Source organism: Prionailurus viverrinus, chromosome C2, assembly GCF_022837055.1.
Source record: "Prionailurus viverrinus isolate Anna chromosome C2, UM_Priviv_1.0, whole genome shotgun sequence".
In the NCBI taxonomy this organism is placed as follows: domain Eukaryota; kingdom Metazoa; phylum Chordata; class Mammalia; order Carnivora; family Felidae; genus Prionailurus; species Prionailurus viverrinus.
In genome coordinates this window covers 69,971,014-69,988,118 of record NC_062569.1, presented here as the reverse complement: position 1 = coordinate 69,988,118, position 17,105 = coordinate 69,971,014, and the positions used below count along the sequence as shown (strand labels likewise).

At 41.2% G+C, this 17,105-nt stretch overlaps 1 protein-coding gene and 1 long non-coding RNA gene across 4 annotated transcripts in view; one reads left to right on the top strand and one right to left on the bottom strand.

The window, feature by feature from the left end:
* The window catches only part of LOC125175156 (uncharacterized), a 273,534-nt gene that overhangs the window by 184,010 nt on the left and 72,419 nt on the right, over positions 1-17,105 (bottom strand). The window contains exon 3 of one of the 3 annotated variants that reach the window (XR_007155674.1): positions 11,801-12,057. The exons of the other annotated variants lie outside the window; for them this stretch is intronic. This is a non-coding gene — a long non-coding RNA (uncharacterized LOC125175156). Of the gene's footprint in view, positions 1-11,800; positions 12,058-17,105 lie in introns of those variants that run through there. 3 annotated transcript variants of the gene reach the window in all.
* LOC125175154 (cytochrome c-like) lies at positions 8,918-9,250 on the top strand. Its single transcript, XM_047875485.1, has one exon. The coding sequence runs from the start codon at positions 8,918-8,920 to the stop codon at positions 9,197-9,199; it is 282 nt and encodes a 93-aa protein (XP_047731441.1). The 3' UTR covers positions 9,200-9,250.

The window sequence follows — 17,105 nt, the reverse complement described above, 5'->3', positions numbered from 1 at the left end:
GATATTTAAATTACCTTTTAAAGACACAAACTAGAGGCACCTGGGTGGCTCAATCAGTCAAGCGTCTCTTGATTTTGGCTGAGGGCATGATCTCATGGTTGGTGGGTTCGAGCCCTGCATTGGGCTCTGCACTGACACCATGGAGCCTGCTTGGGATGCTCTCTCGCTCTCCCTCTCTCCCTCTCTCTCTAATAAAACTTAAAAAATGAATTTAAAAAAATAAAGACACAAACAATAAGAAAAACACAAGTCTTTACATTTACCCACCTATTTCCATTTCTGATGCATTCACTCTTCGGCCAGTTTTACTCCACCACTGAAGCAAATCCCTCTGAGCACTCCTTCTACCTGGCACCCCACAATTATTTGGTTTTCCAGTCTGTCTGGCAGAAACTGGAATAATTCCTGGCCCTGTGTGGGCCTCAAAGATTGTTTTTTCTGGTTTTAAGGTGGTTCTTTCCCCCCTCTTGAAAATAGCTCTTTCACATGCACACACCCATCGGTACTCAGTTGAATGTTCAAGGGGGGCCCCTTGGCAGAGCCCCAGAAACCCCTGTCTGTTCAACTGTCTTCTTTCCAGAGACCCCACCTGCAAATTCTTGCTGCCACGGCCTCCCAAGTGCCATCTGTCAATTCAAAGTGACCACTAGGACCTGCCCAGCCTCCCTCTCCATTCTGAGGGCCTGGAAACTCTCCAGGCAGTGAGGTGACCATATGGCCCACTCACCTCATCTGTTTGCCACCCCTCGGGCATCACTGCCCTTTCTTACCTCATCCCGAAGTCTTGAAAACTGCTTTTTCATCTGTTTTCATCCATCTTTTCTGTTGTTCCAGGCAGCAGAGTAAAGCAATGCCCGCGGCTCCCTCCTGACCAGCATAGCAGTTTTATTGAGCCCCACATTTAAAGATCCCTTTCAGCTGTTACTGGGGAAAAGTCTCTGAACAAGCTGGATCCCACTGAAAATTGCAGAGAAGATTCAGGTGCCAGGCATAAACAGCCTACCTTGTGGATAGTGCCAAAACAAGGGCTATTCCTACCTGAGAAGTCCATGGTTAAATCCTTAGTTGTAATTTCCTCCAAGAAAATAGTGCATGACTAAAAACAAAGAACTCTTGATAAATATCTGGAATACAGTCTGGAGCACCCAAACCTGGGGGATAAATTCCTTTGTGGGATCTGAGAACCTAAAGATCCATTTCCTTAATTGCAAAGAACTTTTACATACCAACCTGTTACTCTTTTCCAACATGAATATAGGAGGTCATCACGTTTATGATGCATATATTTTCCAATAAACCAGAATCCAGAAAACCCATACATATATTCCATAAATTGGACCCATACAATGAAAGGAAGATTTCCCTCATGACTTTCCTAATTCCTTTACTTCCTTCTTCTTATCTTTACATTTTAGCATCCCACTTTATCCAAAAATTCTAACTCCTTAACCTTTTCTCCAGGCACACCTGGGGCTGTTGGCTGTTACAATGAGAGCAGCACAAATACACCCCCCTCACGTTCTAGCCCCATCTTTTAATCAGCCTGACATATTTCACTAATTTAAAACTACTGAAAACCGGGGCACCTGGGGGGCTTAGTCCAGCATCCGACTTCAACTCAGGCCGTGATCTCACGGTTTGTAGGTTTGAGCCACATGTCCAGCTCTGCACTGATGGTGTGGAGCCTGCTTGGGATCCTCTCTCTCCCTCGCTCTCTGCCCTTCCCCTGCTCATGTTCTCTCTCTCAAAATAAATACATTTTAAAAAATAATAAATAAAATTGAAAAAAAATAAAACTACTGAGGGGTGCCTGGGTGGCTCAGTCGGTTGGTCATCCAACTTTGGCTCAGGTCATGATCTTGCATTTCGTGGGTTTGAGCCCTGCGTCGGGCTCTGTGCTGACAGCTCACGGCCTGGAGCCCACTTTGGATTCTGTGTCTCCCTTGCTCTTTGCCCCTCCCCCCCTCTCAAATATAAATAGACATTTAAAAAATAAAACTACTGAAAGCCATTCTCTCCTAGATCTCATCTACTCCTTTCATCCACGGTAGGCACTCTGAGAACAAAGACATGGGCTCCCATGACCTTGGGGGAAGACCAAGTATGAAGCAAAGAAAGGTCACCAGCAGGAAAACAGCCAATGAGAGTGCAAACTACAGCTCCTCTAGGACTCCAGAGCAGGAGAGAGGGTTTTACAGATGAGAAATCTGAGGTTAAAAAGAAGTGGAGTCACTTGCCCAGAGTTAACACGAATACCACAAAATTAAGATTCTAGTCCAATTCTGTTAGTTGCCAGAGTTGTACAGAGTTGCTGTACTGTCCCCAAACTCCTACATTTCTGCCATATATTGGACAATTCCAAATGGTGTCAACTTCTAGACCTTCCACATATTTATGGATGACAGTTGTGTAGACGGCACAGTTTAGATGCCCAATATCGACACTCTGAGGAGTTTCAGAATTTTTGAGTTTTGGGTTGTGGTGTTCTGAGTTTAGCTGCAAAGCTCTGATTGTATAGTAATCCTATTTCTGGCTGAAGCATAATCATTTGGAGGGACTCCTTTCTTTCCCCAATTATTTAATAATATTTATTGAATAGTGATTGAATAGTGATGTCACCCCAGGACTAAAATGATATCACCCAAGGCTGCCAGGCCCTTCTGAGTGAGGAATGGAGGTCTGAGAACTGGGAGTGGGAAGAACGTGCTGCTACTGGAAATTTGATGCAGTGGCCATTCGTTGAGACTAACTCAGGTAGATCCACACTTCAACTTTGCTGTCTAGTTTGCTGAGGATTTCTAGACAAAAATCACAGTGTGCATATTAAGGAAGGAAGAGGAGGAAGGAAGGAAGGAAGGAAGGAAGAAGGAAGGGAGGAAGGATGTAAGGGAGGGAGGAAGGAAGGTAAAAGAATGAAGGAAGGAAAGAAAGGGAGAGAGAAAGAGAGAAGGAAAAGAAAAGGAGAGAAAGAAAAGGGAGAGAGGGACGGGGAGAGAGGGCCATAAAAAGAGAGAAAAGAAATACTATTCAAGGTTTCAGAGTAAAAGGGAAAATCCCTAGGATCACAGCCAATTGTCATGGGAGAGATTTTTCTTCCTGATCTATTTTTGGCAGTCAGTTCAGCTTCATGCATCATTGTTTTACTTATGGCATGTGCAGTAGCCAGAGAGAAACCTATAATATCTTTTCTGTCTGGTGGGAATCTTATATTCCTATGCACGGTGACAAATGTCCTGATCACAACCATTTTTTTTTCCCCTCCAGGCATCATAGTGTTTTAAATATCTCTGAATCTGTGGAACCCACTTAAAAGGAACAGGACTCTCACAACATACCAAACACAGAGACCACAGTACAAATTAGCAGACAGTACAGAACGGTTAGAGCCACATCATTTTTACAGAGGCTGTCTGTGAATGTGGAGCCATGGAGTATGAAGAATGGGAGAGAACAAAGGGGATCTAGCCTACAGAGGTATCCGTTCTGAGAAACACTTTTTTTCTCCTCTTAAAGTGAGACTAGTACTCAAATATTTAAGCAAGGGCAGAAAATTAGATTTAATCGTGGGAAAAATAATTACAAACGGCTTAAGTCAGCTTAAGATTTTCACCTCTTTCTCCTTTATGTTCCTTTTAACCTCCCGAAAAAGGCCATGTTTTGAAGTCATAGCTTTCGAATCGCACTAATTCACTGCTCCAGTTGTTTTTATCCCTTAGTGGAGATTTTTTTTTTTTTAAGGTGAACTCTTCACAGGAAAATATCTGTGACATTAGAAACTGACTCACGTTTCCTAGTTTTTCATGAAACAATGACATTTTTTTCCCTTTGATGCTCTCATCTAACTCCACAGGAAATTTTACTACCAAGCTGCTTTCATCTCTTTCCTGGTTTGAAGATAAATGATCCTTGGTCTCCTTTAGACCCGCATAAATCACAAAGCAATCTGCTAAGAGATGCCGGTGGCAAGCAGCTTCAACTAGAATCAAAAGGACAGTCAAAAATATCCATACTGCTCACACAAGGAGTAACCGAGGCCGAGTAATCCAAACACCACATCCCCCTTTCTTATACGTACAAAGCATGGCACATGGGGCTTGTTGAGAAGCATGAATTAGCTCATCTGTGACACACAGCCACCACAGCATCTGTTACAGGTAACTGCGAACTGCTCTGCTCTTTCCCACCGGAAACCAAATTCTTACAAGAAATGTGTTGATCAAGAAATCCATTTCTTTGGGGTTTTTAAATTATTGTTTGCTTTGTGTCTTATTACAAAGGCAACATAAATGGGATACCAACCAGAAGAGGAAAAAAAAAGTTATCACCCATAATCCTGCCACCCAGTGAATTGAAACATTTCCATTTGCCTGTGTGAGTGCGTCATTTTTCTAGAAGGCCTATTGGAGCAGAGGTATCATTTTCCATCACTCTTGCATTTAACAAAAGCATTTTCTTTGTTGCACACATCATCTTCCTACTTGCCCGGGGGTGAAATCACATCAGGTGACCGCACCTATATTTATTTAACGTGTGCCCTGTTGGATCATGAGACATTGAAAGACAGCATCAAGAAGCCCTTACTAGCCCAGGCTCTGTGAACAAACTGGGCTTGAACCGAGTTCTGTCATTACTGGTTCAGAGACCTCAGGTTGATTCCTCTCTATCTTGAGGCCCCCAATTTTATCTGTATGTAAAACTGGCAAAAATGCTGGCCTCTCCCTAAAGGAGAGGTTTATCTGGGGAACCGACTGGGATGGTACATGTAAAATCCATAGCATCTGGTCTGGTTCATAGGAATCACTCAATGGATGTTTACTGTTTTTATTAAAAATAAAGAAATTTATTTTTTAACGGATGCAATTATGCAAGAAGATAAAAGAGAAATCCTTCAAAGTACTTAAGAGGAATGAGATCTGATCTGCAATTTTGCTCATTATTATATAACTTCCCTACTTATATACCCTCTCTTCTCAGACACAGGGTTAACAGCAAAAGAGCCGGCCTTAGCAGGCCACGGTGCAGGGCTGAGTTCTGGTCCTGCAAAGATGGGGTCACTATTCGCTCTAGTCACCCAGAACTGTAGCACTGAGAGGGGAAACTTAGACATCCGTTAAGTCCAACTGCCATGTTGTGTCAAAAGGAAATCGAGAACTTGAGAAGGGAACTGCTTTGTCCTTGCAGTGAACAGGACTCAACCAGCCTCGCAGCTCATTTGACCTCTGTTCATTGCTTCCAGTCCGCCTCAAGTCTGGCCTTGTTTACAAAATAATAAGGATATCTACAGGAACTCACGTAATGAACTTAGCTTCCCAGCCCTGAAGTCTTTCTTGGCCTCTTTGCTTCGGTGGTGAGGTCACCTTTCCTGGAAATCCCTTTCTTTCAGTAAACCCTCAGGCCTGCGTGTGGCAATGAGATCAGCAGAGCCAAAACTAATGATTACGTGCTAAGTAGAATATGCTCAATCTTTGATTGAGCTCAGTCAAAACCACACTCAAATCTAGAATGTCATTTTCTTATATTTCAGAAACAGGGGACCCTAGTGTTCTTCCTTATTTACTCTTTTCCTTTGTTTTCCCAGTTGCCTTCTATATCTGTGTGTTTAATTATTCATTCTTCTCCTCTGCCTAGAAGAACCAAAATGTTTCTAATAGATTGTTTCAAGGAAGTTACAATTTGACCTAAAACAGGAAGTGCTCACTATTTCATAGTAAGGAAATCTATTCTCAAGAAGACAATCATAACATACCAAGAGGTTTTATTAAAGTACGAATAAGCATCTGCATTACGGTTTATCTACAAACCTATCACTACAGCTGATCAGAAAAAAATGCGTTTCCGATTAAGTTTATCAAAAGAATCTTTACAAAGGCTCAAAAATCTCCTGGCCTCTACCTAATCAGTTGTCTTTACCTTGCAGGTGTATGTAGCTTTGTTTTTACCCATCAGCATGTTAAAAACACATATATTTTAGGTTCTGTGCATTTTTGACAGAGAAATTGCAAGCTATGTGAACATAAAACTCAGGATTTTCAAGAATCTAGCTATAGAAGTTTATAACTTTCTGCATCCACTAACACAAATTAGCTTAGTTGAGTGTTGCTAAGTAGAGAGAGAGAAGTAAAAATGATGTTCAATTAGCCATTTTTAATATGAAAATTAATTGCTTCAAAAATGCAGGTAAATGCTTGGTTCTCTGGGAGAGACTTAAATGTCACCAAATTATAATACAGTTCAACTCAAACCAAATCTCCACACGTTTCAAACTAGTGTTAGTTGAGTTAATAAGATGTTTACTGGGTTCACTTTTTTCTTGGTAAAACAGCATGAGGTTTGTAAGAATATCTTATTTCTCATGCTTGCTCTTGGGAAGACTGATTCCTTGTTCTCTTTCCATATGCTATATTCTCTACTATGCAGAACTCACCTGTCTGTAACCATCCCCAACCCATAGTCAGGGAAGAGAAGTTCTACTTTGCACATTATAGTTAAATAAGATCAATACATATTTATGACGCAGCCACTGTGTGCCCAGTGTAATACAAGTTGATGTGAAAAATGGAAAGACCTGTGCCTGAATCATGGGATTTACAAGTCACATCATATTTCTTTGTGACCCTGGTAAGTGCAGCCCAAGCGATGAACTCAGGGAAGAGGGGGGCAGGGGAGCACCCTAAGAACAATCATGGGCTCTTGGCCAGCCTCTTCCGACCTTCAGAGAGCTGTGGCAGGCCAGGGCAGGCCCTCACTTTGGAGAAGCCAGTTTCTAAATCTTGTACATCAGCATCTCTCAATAGTTGCCACCATTGACCGAGCTCCTGCTTTGGGCACATTTAGTCTTTGCAACAACCTTGCAAGTAGGTATTGCGATTCCCCGCTTCACAGGTATGGAAGCTGTGGTATAGACGGCGCTCGTTGTTTGAGGTTAAATAGCTTTACAAAAAGTGGCAAAGCAGGCATTTGAAACTCAGGACAATGACCACAGCCCCACTTTTCAGTCAGATTCTAATCACCTGTTTTGCCAGTCTCTACCTTCCACCTCTCCTTTGTCAGTGCCTCCAAACTCCTTCCATTCGTGAAGGTCAGGCTCATAAAGAAATGGAAAGAGGGGCACCTGGGTGGCTCAGTTGGTTAAGTGTCTGACTTCAGCTCAGGTCATGATCTCGCAGTTCATGGGTTCGAGCCCCGCATCAGACTCTGCTGGCAGCTCAGAGTCTGGAGCCTGCTTCAGATGCTGTGTCTCCCTGGCTTGCCCCTCCCCCACTTACACTCACTCATGCGCACTCTCTCTCAAAAATAAATGTTAAAAATTTTTTTAAAAAAAGAAATAGAAAGAGCTTTGAGCTAGAATGTAAACCTTGGTTAAAGCCATCAACGTCTCTTTCACTACCATTATTGCGCTAAGCTGTATAACATAAAATGTTGTTGCCCAGAGTTGTGCTAAAGATATATTGACTAAATATAAAACTAGCCCATTAACTTTTAAGAATTTTCTTCTCCAAATCCCGTAAGGAATACGTAAATTAATTAAGCTCTGGTGTTATAAACCAGAGATAATCAGTCTTAACCAGCTGAAGAGCCACTATGTCATCCCAGAGTCAGAAAACCACCAAATAATTAAGCACATTTCTGATATAAAAAAGCACATAAACATTTTATTATAAAATAACAGTACATTCATTCAAATGGCTAAATAAAGGTCGCTATCTGATTCTCAATATTTTTCATCTCAGGAAGGGGTTTGGAATTAATATCAGGTTTCTAGGGCCCATCAATTCTTCTGCTACCAACCAGGCTGGTGATCTAATATCAGGGAAAATACTCACTAACTCAGTTAAGATTGATTATTTCAAAAGGGTAATAATAGCATGTAGGCTACTTTTAATTTGTTTAGTGACTTTGTTTTTCCACAGCCTGGGTCTATATGTCAGCTCCATAACATTGTAGCAGATTATTTAACCTCTCCAAGCCCCCATCTGCAAAATGGAGGGAATAAGGGCTTTCTCACAGGGTTCTTGCAAAAGTCACTTAAGGCACAGTGCCTGGTATACAGTGAATGCTATTCAATAAAGAGTTGCTATTTTTCAGAAGTGTTTATGGGAAAGAGAAAAAAGTCATTGGGGGCTTAAGGGTTGCCTTTCTAGGGCGGGCAAGGATTGGATTGGTATTTTCATCTTTAATTTCTTTCAGAGGTACTTGTATTCAATATTCATCTATCATGACTCCAGGCGCACGTTGTAGGCCATTAACACATATGGTTCCGGCTCCCGTACGAGAATAGGGATGGATTGCTCAATAGGAATTGCTATGTTTTTATGTTTTAAGTGCTATTTTTCCCTGAGGCTTTCAGCATGTCACTCTATTTCAAAAACAAGTGGCCCATGTGTCTTGAGAACCATGTGCCGTGGCTCACTGTCAGAGATTCTGTTTATTCACGGAAAGGTCATCAACTGGAGAGAACCTTATTTTTACTCCAGGCTGGTATGCATAACTACAAAGGGTCTGGGTGCTTAATGGTGCTTATTGCCAAGCCGTCCTGAAGTCAGCGATCCTTTCACCATTAATTCATGGGATTAACAGGCATTACTCTGAGTGTTGCATAGGAAACTCCTCTTGGTTCCCTAAATATATTTGTGTAGTGCCAGAGGACATGTAAACTGAAACACTGATGAAAATTTTTTTCTTTTTTTAATGTTTATTATTGTGAGACAGAGCAAGCAGGAGTGGGGGAGGGGCAGAAAGCAAAGGAGAGAGAAAATCTCAAGCAGGCCCTACGCTGTCAGTGCAAGTGGGGCTCCATCCCATGAACCGTGAGATCGTAACCTGAGCCAAAATCTAGAGTCAGGTGCTTGAAAGAGCTGGACGTCCGGCTTGGGAGCAGGCACCTTCGCTTCACGTGCAACCAAAGAGCGATTTAAAAATGGGTGATGTTGAGAAGGGCAAGATTTTTGTTCAGAAGTGTGTCCAGTGCCATACTGTGGGAAAGGGAGGCAAGCATAAGACTGGGCCAAATCTCCATGGTTTATTTGGGCGAAAGACAGGTCAAGCCCCTGGATTTTCTTACACAGATGCCAACAAGAACAATGGCATCACCTGGGGAGAGGAGACACTGATGGAGTATTTGGAGAATCCCAAGAAGTACATCCCTGGAACAAAAATGATCTTCGCTGGCATTAAAAGGCAGGGGAAAGAGCAGGCTTGATAGCTTATCTCAAAAAAGCTACTAAGGAGCAATAGTTGGCCGTTGCCTTATTTATTACAAAACAAAAATGTCTCATAACTTTTTTTATGTGTACCATATCTAAATTGATCTCAGACACCAGAATTCAGATCATGAATGGCTGAGAGAATATTTCTTTTGGACAGTCCTGATTTAAATAAGATTGGCTTGTGGTTAAATGAATATGATTTGCTTTTTGAACTTTGATAGTAATTCTGGTTCAGCAAGTGCTGTCACTGTTTTCCCCTTTGAAAAATATGATTGGAGTTGATTAGATGTTGAGCTTTTCACAGAGATGGTAAATGCCCTCTCTAAACTTACAGGAGATCGGTTTTATATTTAGATTTATATAACTGGTTATATTAATATATTTAAATACTGAGGAAATCCCTTCACTGTATCAGAACAGCAAGACTCGGCTATGTTTCAAGTTGTGTTTGTTAGCCTGTTAAAGGCAAGGGCTGAAGATAAGCTGGCAATGTCCACTTTATCTTTTTAGTCTTAACTACACCAATTTAATTAAAATTCCCCGCATCTAAAATGCTGCCTTTTGCTTAATGAAAGGCATTTTAGTGTGGTTTATGTATAATATTAAATAAAGAATATTAACACGTCTCACATTTTATAGATGATCTGTAAGGTCAGATGCTTTTAAAATTCAATGTGATAAGTTATAGCAACAGATTTGGCTTGTGAATTCTTTACTAAGTTATAATTCAGGATTGTCTTCTAAACAGCTATTCAAAAATACAACTGTGGAATTACCATATGTATGATTGGTAATGGTGCTTTTGCTAACTCGTTAGAAGGGTTAAAGTAGAGGAGATATATCATCAGTACAAATTTGTAAATTATGTGATAAGGCTTAAGATAATTAAAAACAAAATCACAGATCATGATTTTTCTAATGTGCTTGATCTAATGACTGATGCCAAAATTTAAATACAACAGTCCTAAGTAAAAAAAAAAAAAAAAAGAGAGAGAGAGACAGAGAGAGAGACACGCTTAAGCTACTGAGCCACCCAGGCGCCCTGAAAGTACTTTTTTTCTGACTCTATTATGAAGGACTTGTGAGTTTGTGAGTTTGCTTTGCAGTCTCTTGATTGTTACTATTGAGGCCCATTTGCTCAAGCATCCAGAGTCTGCCCAAGATAATTGATCGGTTGAACAACAATTCTGGAGGAGTTCACCAGCCTGGACATAAGGAGACACTGGTTTCTCCGAGAAGGTTTTCCACTGCCTCACTGCGTCACTTCCCCAAGCTCTCCCCACCCGGACTCCCCTATTCATAAAACAACTATAGTACCTATAAGATACTCCACCCAGCTCTGAAGGTCTCTAATTCTACTATCTATCTTTCTTTTTCAAATTAACCTCTTTGTCAAATACTTAATTTCTCTAATGATGAATAGTATGGAATAGAATTAACTGCTACCTAGAAGATATAATTAAGTTTGTATATTATTTTCTATAACTAATGTGCAATGGATTTTAATTTTATTCATAATTACTAACTTCAGGCTTAAAATATCTGTGTATTAAATAGGAACATTGCACCATTTTTATAGCCTCTTCTTCACATATTAATAAAATAACATAATAAAACACCACCCACACAGATGATAAGCCTCATTCTATCACTGGGAAATGTAATTAGCAAATTAAAGAGTTGGACTTATATTCCCGAGGTTTTGTTCTCATTTAAGTAAAGCCCCTGGTCTAAATCACAGTGATTATAATGTCGTACTAAGTAAATAAATGTCTGCCTTTCACAATTAGGTTTTTATTTCCCATTCTGCATTTTACAATATGAAAGCTAGATTTTGTTTACACTTTGATTTACTTAAGAGTTTTCTTAAATAATATCTTCTGAAAATAGAAGTGCAAACACACTTACAATGCATGGATTTGGGGCCCATTAACATTAGCTTGTATCCAGGTGGCATGCAAATAGAAATATGAGTGCTTTCAATTTAGACATTGTTATACTTTCCCTATTATCTTCAAAAAACATTTTTTAAGAGAAAGGTTACTATCTTTCGCCTGGCTTCTCTGCAGGTCTCTGGAATAACAAGATAATATAAATCGGTTTCAGAAAACACAGGAATTTTGAAAAGAGAGGGAGATACAACTCCCTAGGGAAAGCACTCCCTCAGATCTAAAAGTCGTCCAGCCAATTCCATAAAACAAACGTCTTGTGGTTGAGCAGACACGCTGGATCGTGCAGATGGAAGTTCAAATCCTAGCTTTGCTGCGTACTAGTGGTGTGACATTGGCCAATCATCAAATCTCTGCAAGCGTCCATCGCCTCCTTTGTAAAATGGAGTGAATAGGGCCTACTTAAGAGGATCTGAGCAAAAATTGACTAAGATAAAGTACATCACGTGCCAGTACATACTAATCACCCAATAAATCATGGAGATTATTATTATTTTTATTATCACTGCTATTTCTATTATTATTATGATTAAATCAGAAATAATATGACCCTGGGGGTGAACACGCACCATGATTTCAGCCATAACATTTAGGCAGCAGCATTAGTTTCCCTCAGAGGGCCTTGCTGTGCCCAGGGTGAGAGAATTGGAGCTCAAAGACACGCAGAAAACTGACAGCATCGAAGACCTCTGAGGATGCTGAAAACATTCTTCCTCGCTCTGCCCGAGGCTGCGTGACTGCCGACCACACCGGTTTCTGCCCTCAGGCACTGACTCCATTTCTCTGTTTTCATGCCAGCCTTCCTTCCCTCCTTCCTTCCTTAATGTTTGTCCCGCATGAGTCATCATAACACCCCAGTTCCGTGACAGATAAGCTAGATAACTCCCATCAGGTCACTGCTCCTACAATTGGGAGAAGAAAAGAATTAAGAGATGGGACTCAAGCAGAGGATAAGGGTTGAACGCAGCAAAGTCACACACACGCACACTCGCCCGCGCACATAAACACATACTCCATTACCGATTGTAAAACCAATTTAGAGGGTTAGTGGCCAGGAATATTTTTCATAAAATAGACTAGAAAACATCCGCACACACGCCATGTGGTAAGCAAACTGTTACTACATTAAGTTTTTATTTCAGTTACATGTGTGTGTACGTGTGTCTGTATATACGTGTGTATAAATTGGGTTGTGATATAAATGTATTTCTTTTTCTCATTTGAAGTAGAGCGCCCCTTTTAAGGGTCCCTTTTAACTAGAAAGGTCCTTTCTAACTAGAAAGCCTATGGTTCAATAACTCTCTAAAATCTGTAGATCTGGGATCTAAAATGGCAGTGGCTATGGAGGCTTTGGTTTTATTCAGTTTACAGCTTTTTGTTCCAGTAAGAAAATAGATTTTGTCCTCATAAGTAAGTAATTGTGTTAAAAGAATATAACTAGGGGTGCCTAGGTAGCTTAGTCAGTTAAACATCTACCTCTTGATTTCGGCTCAGGTCACTAACTCACAGTTTGTGAGTTTGAGCCCACATAGGGCTCTGTGCTGACAGCACAGAACCTGCTTGAAATTCTCTCTCCCCCTCTCTCTTTCTGACCTATCCCCAACTCGTGCGCTCTCTCTAAATAAATAATAAAAACCTTTAAAAAAATAAATAAATAAAAATAAAAGAATATAACTAGGATCTACAGTCAATCCCCCTGGAAGATGCCAGGTCTTCCAGGAATTAGATCACAGTGTAAAGTGAACACAGTGATTGATGCTTGAAGCATGCTTTGGACTCTTATGACCCACTCCTTGGCTTAATAGGCCACTTTTTGCACAGTATTCCATCCATGGAGACTAGGCCTGCTTCAAAAGACCTGAAGAGAAGGGGCAACTGCTGGAGAGAAGGGGTGGGGGATTCTCTCCCAGCATGCACACATGCACGAGCTCATATACTTACATAAGTGCACACCAAGAAGCCAGACGATGTAAGATGTATCTATGCTTTGTCAGGCTTCTAGAGGCCAATGGGAGTACATATGGGTCCATGATAGAACAAGCCTGGGATTCCAAAGCCCTCTAAAGCCTGTTTTTCACTCTGCTTCTCCTTGGCACAGAATAAGTCATTTCATTCTCCCCCCTCACCTAGGCAGTTAATGAGTTTACACTGAGAACTATAACTGCCAAGACAATTAGACATGCCAAATATTGGTTGTTGGTACAGATTCTCCTGTTTGAAAACCTAAATAGGCAACTTTTTTATAGTCAGGAAGTGCTTGTCAAACATGAAATCACATGGGGCGCCTGGGTTAAGCGTCTGACTTCGGCTCAGGTCATGATCTCACAGTTTGTGAGTTCGAGCCCCACATCGGGCTCTGTGCTGACAGCTCAGAGCCTGGCGCCTATTTCGGATTCTGTGTCTCCCTCTCTCTGCCCCTTCCCCACTCATGCTCTGTCTCTCTCTGTCTCTCAAAAATGAATAAATGTTTAAAAAAATTTTTTAAACATGAAATCACAACAAGGGGAACTAGTCAGAGTATCTTACCTGTTGGTTCTGCACACAGCCACAGTCTAATGCGGCCCACACCCCCGAATGCTCACATTGCAACCAGCCCTGTCTCCCCCTTCTCAGTCCTCTGCCCACCACAATCCTATCAACACATCAGTTCTTCGGATGATGAAATGCAGGCAGCGTGGGTTAAGCTACCAGATGCCATGGTCCTACACTGTGAACACACCCAAAGAAAGCACTCTGGCTACCTTCACAGGATTCCAAATCACAACCACATATGTATAGACCAGCCAATCCCTTCTGTTACTACTGAAAATGGTTACTCTTTTTTTTTTTGTATGTTGTTTTAATTTATTTTTGACAGGGGGAGAGACAGAGTGCAAGCAAGGGAGAGGCAGAGAGAGAGGGAGACAAAGAACCTGAAACAGGCTCCAAGCTCTGAGCTATCAGCACAGAGCCTGACGCAGGGCTCAAACTCACAAGCTGTGATATCATGGCCTGAGCCAAAGTCAGATGCTTAACCAGCTGAGACACCCGGGCGCCCCCGAAGATCATTACTTTCAATCATTATTAATGAAATTTCTATCTCCACCCTGAGAGGGGTGTCATAATTCAAAATCCTGAGTATATCTGACCTTTATCACCATGTATGAACACAAAGCCAAGAAGGAGATCCCCAGGTTCAGCATCTTCTGTTTATCCTAGTTAATCTTGTGCAGTAGGTTGATACTACGGTGAGGATTTGCTCATAATATTATTTAGTTGCTACTCTAGGTCATTTGCCATGTAAATGATGTATTAAATAATTTGAGGAGCACCTGGGTGGCTCAGTCAAACGTCCAACTCTTGATTTTGGCTAAGGTCATGATCCCATGGTCATGGGATCCAACCCCATGTCAGGCTCTGCACTGAGCATGCAGCCTACTTGGGATTCTCTCTCTCCCTCTCCCCCGCCCCTCCCCCACTCACTTACACACACTCTGTCTCTCAAAATAGATAATCATTTAAAATAATAACAATTATAATTTGAGCATGTGCCCTGGGACAGTTTTGCAAATGGGATAATTTTTAAATGAAAAAAAAAAAAACACTATCAACAAAGCAAAGAATTTTAAGCAGCTTTCCAAGGCTTTTTGCAATTAGTCACAGGCTTGTGAATGCAGCTCCATTATCCTTCTTTTGAACATGACTCATGTATGCTCTGTGGCCATCATTTCAGAAATAAATACATTGCACCTTCCTTTGGACGTCTTCAGTATTGACAAAGTCTTCTGCTCCAGGAATTTTGATTATCATATAACAATTACGTTAACCATAATTTCAAGTCAAAACTCTAGACACAGTTTCTGAAATTAAATCTGATATGATTTTATGATTTCTTACAAAATGTCTTATCCAACTGAATTTTGGCCATCCGTTATTTATTTTAATGTGAAAATAAAATAGAAATTTTAAAGGAAATACTTCTGACCCTCTGACACACTTCTGAATTCATTTTAAATGGCCTAACTACTTTCAGTAGTACTTGGGAAATTCACCGTGTCCTTCTCCTCCCACCATGGCACTCTGTCACCTTTGCATCAGCCCCAACCGACAGGATTTTAGAAGCATGAAATTCTCCAACTTTACAACGAAGAAACAGCACATACATACACATAAGTGAACTGAATATGGGCTAGTATGCACACGTGTCCTCATCAATCCCTGAATTCCTTCAGCCAGTGACTCAATTTCTGCGACGTATCTATTTTTATTGTATTACTGCTCAAAGACATCCAGTTACCATTTATCAGTTACTGCAATGTCTCAGTTATTTTACTGATTTGTGGAGACAACAGGTCAGAATATTTGAAACTGATGCTATCTCCAAAAAAGAGACATATGGTCCAGTCCAGAAGCAGGCATCCCTCTGCAGGAGGGAAAGCGCGACAGAAGGCATGCCCAGGGCATTGTGTCCTGAGCATTGGGTCAGGCCCAGGGCAGCCGCCAATTAAAGGAAGGAGATTCCAGGGATCATCACCATCACAGTGACACTTCTTGAGTATTTACTGTGTCCAGTGTGCACCAGTGCTTTCGTGCACGATCTCATCGAACACTCAGAAAAGCCCTGACAAGACCTTCACTAGCCCTGTGGTGAGATAGGGACAGGGGCTTGGAAAAGTCACTTGGAATTGTTGGAGCTCAGATCTGAACACAAGTCTTCCGATTCCAGGGATGGTGCTCTGAGATTTCAACCTACCCCTGGACCAAACACAACGCCCATTAGGAAACATCACACCTTCTGACTGTCATTCCAGCCTGAGCCCTTGAGTCAGTTTGCACAACATTCCCATGTGTCTCTAGATCCTAAAATTAGGAAAATGTCTGCAGCAGGATGGGCAGTGAGGCAGCATCTTTTCATATTTTTCCCTGTTAACAATTCTCATAACTAATGCAATTTACCGTTCCTGACTCCTCACACTTCCCCCCTCAACATGTTATTTTTTGATTATTTATTATTATCATAATTAACATTTATTGGACACATCACGGTGCAAAATATGGAGGACGACAGACTCCCCCACCCTTTTGGCTTATAATCCAAATATTTAGATTGTAAACACAATGTTTTTGGCAGGTTAATTCTGTAGGAAGAAATAGAGCATTTGCAGGAAATGTCAGATGCTTATTTTATGATCAGCGTAAGGAGTAATTTACCCCACACAAAGATTTGGATTTGGCAAGCAAACCCTGTCTACCTACCCACATGTGAGGAAGGCGGGAACAATGCTTCCTTCTTGCCACAATTTTTAGGAAATAGACATTTTTAACCCTCAATAAAATGCAGTGGCGGGAAGGGGCAGGGTAGAGGATTATTGATGGCCAGCACGGCAGCTGAGCCAGAGGCATTAATGGAAGTCTTTGCTCACCCCTCCTTGTGGTAATGAAAGAGATGCATGGAAAGTGACAAAATTAGTCTACTTATTCCTCTTTTACAATCTGCGGAGTGAGACTGGCAGCACATAAAGCAGGTAACTCGCTCCACCATAGTGGCTTCCAAACTTCTGCAGGGGTGACATTTCTCCTTCGGAGGTATAGACTGGAGCCCAGGTATGCAATGTTTTCCATTTAAGAAACCATGCCAATTTCATGTGACATGATATTGAAGACTGTAAGACAGAATAGAAGACTAAGTACCTGCACCGACAGCATTTTTTCACTTCATAGTACTCAACTACCAAAAATATGGACCTCGTGAAGGTAGGAGAAAGTCACATCTCTGGGGTGAAGCTGCATAACAGTTGCAAATTTCCACTGAGAGGAGACTATGCACTTCCACAATTCAGAAAGCTGCAAGGTTTTTTTGTTTTGTTTTGTTTTGTTTTGTTTTTTGTATTAATGGTCTGTGAGCAGGCATGAGTGTTAAGTCTTCAGCTCGGGTCACAATCTCACGGTTTGTGGGTTCAGGCTCTGCATC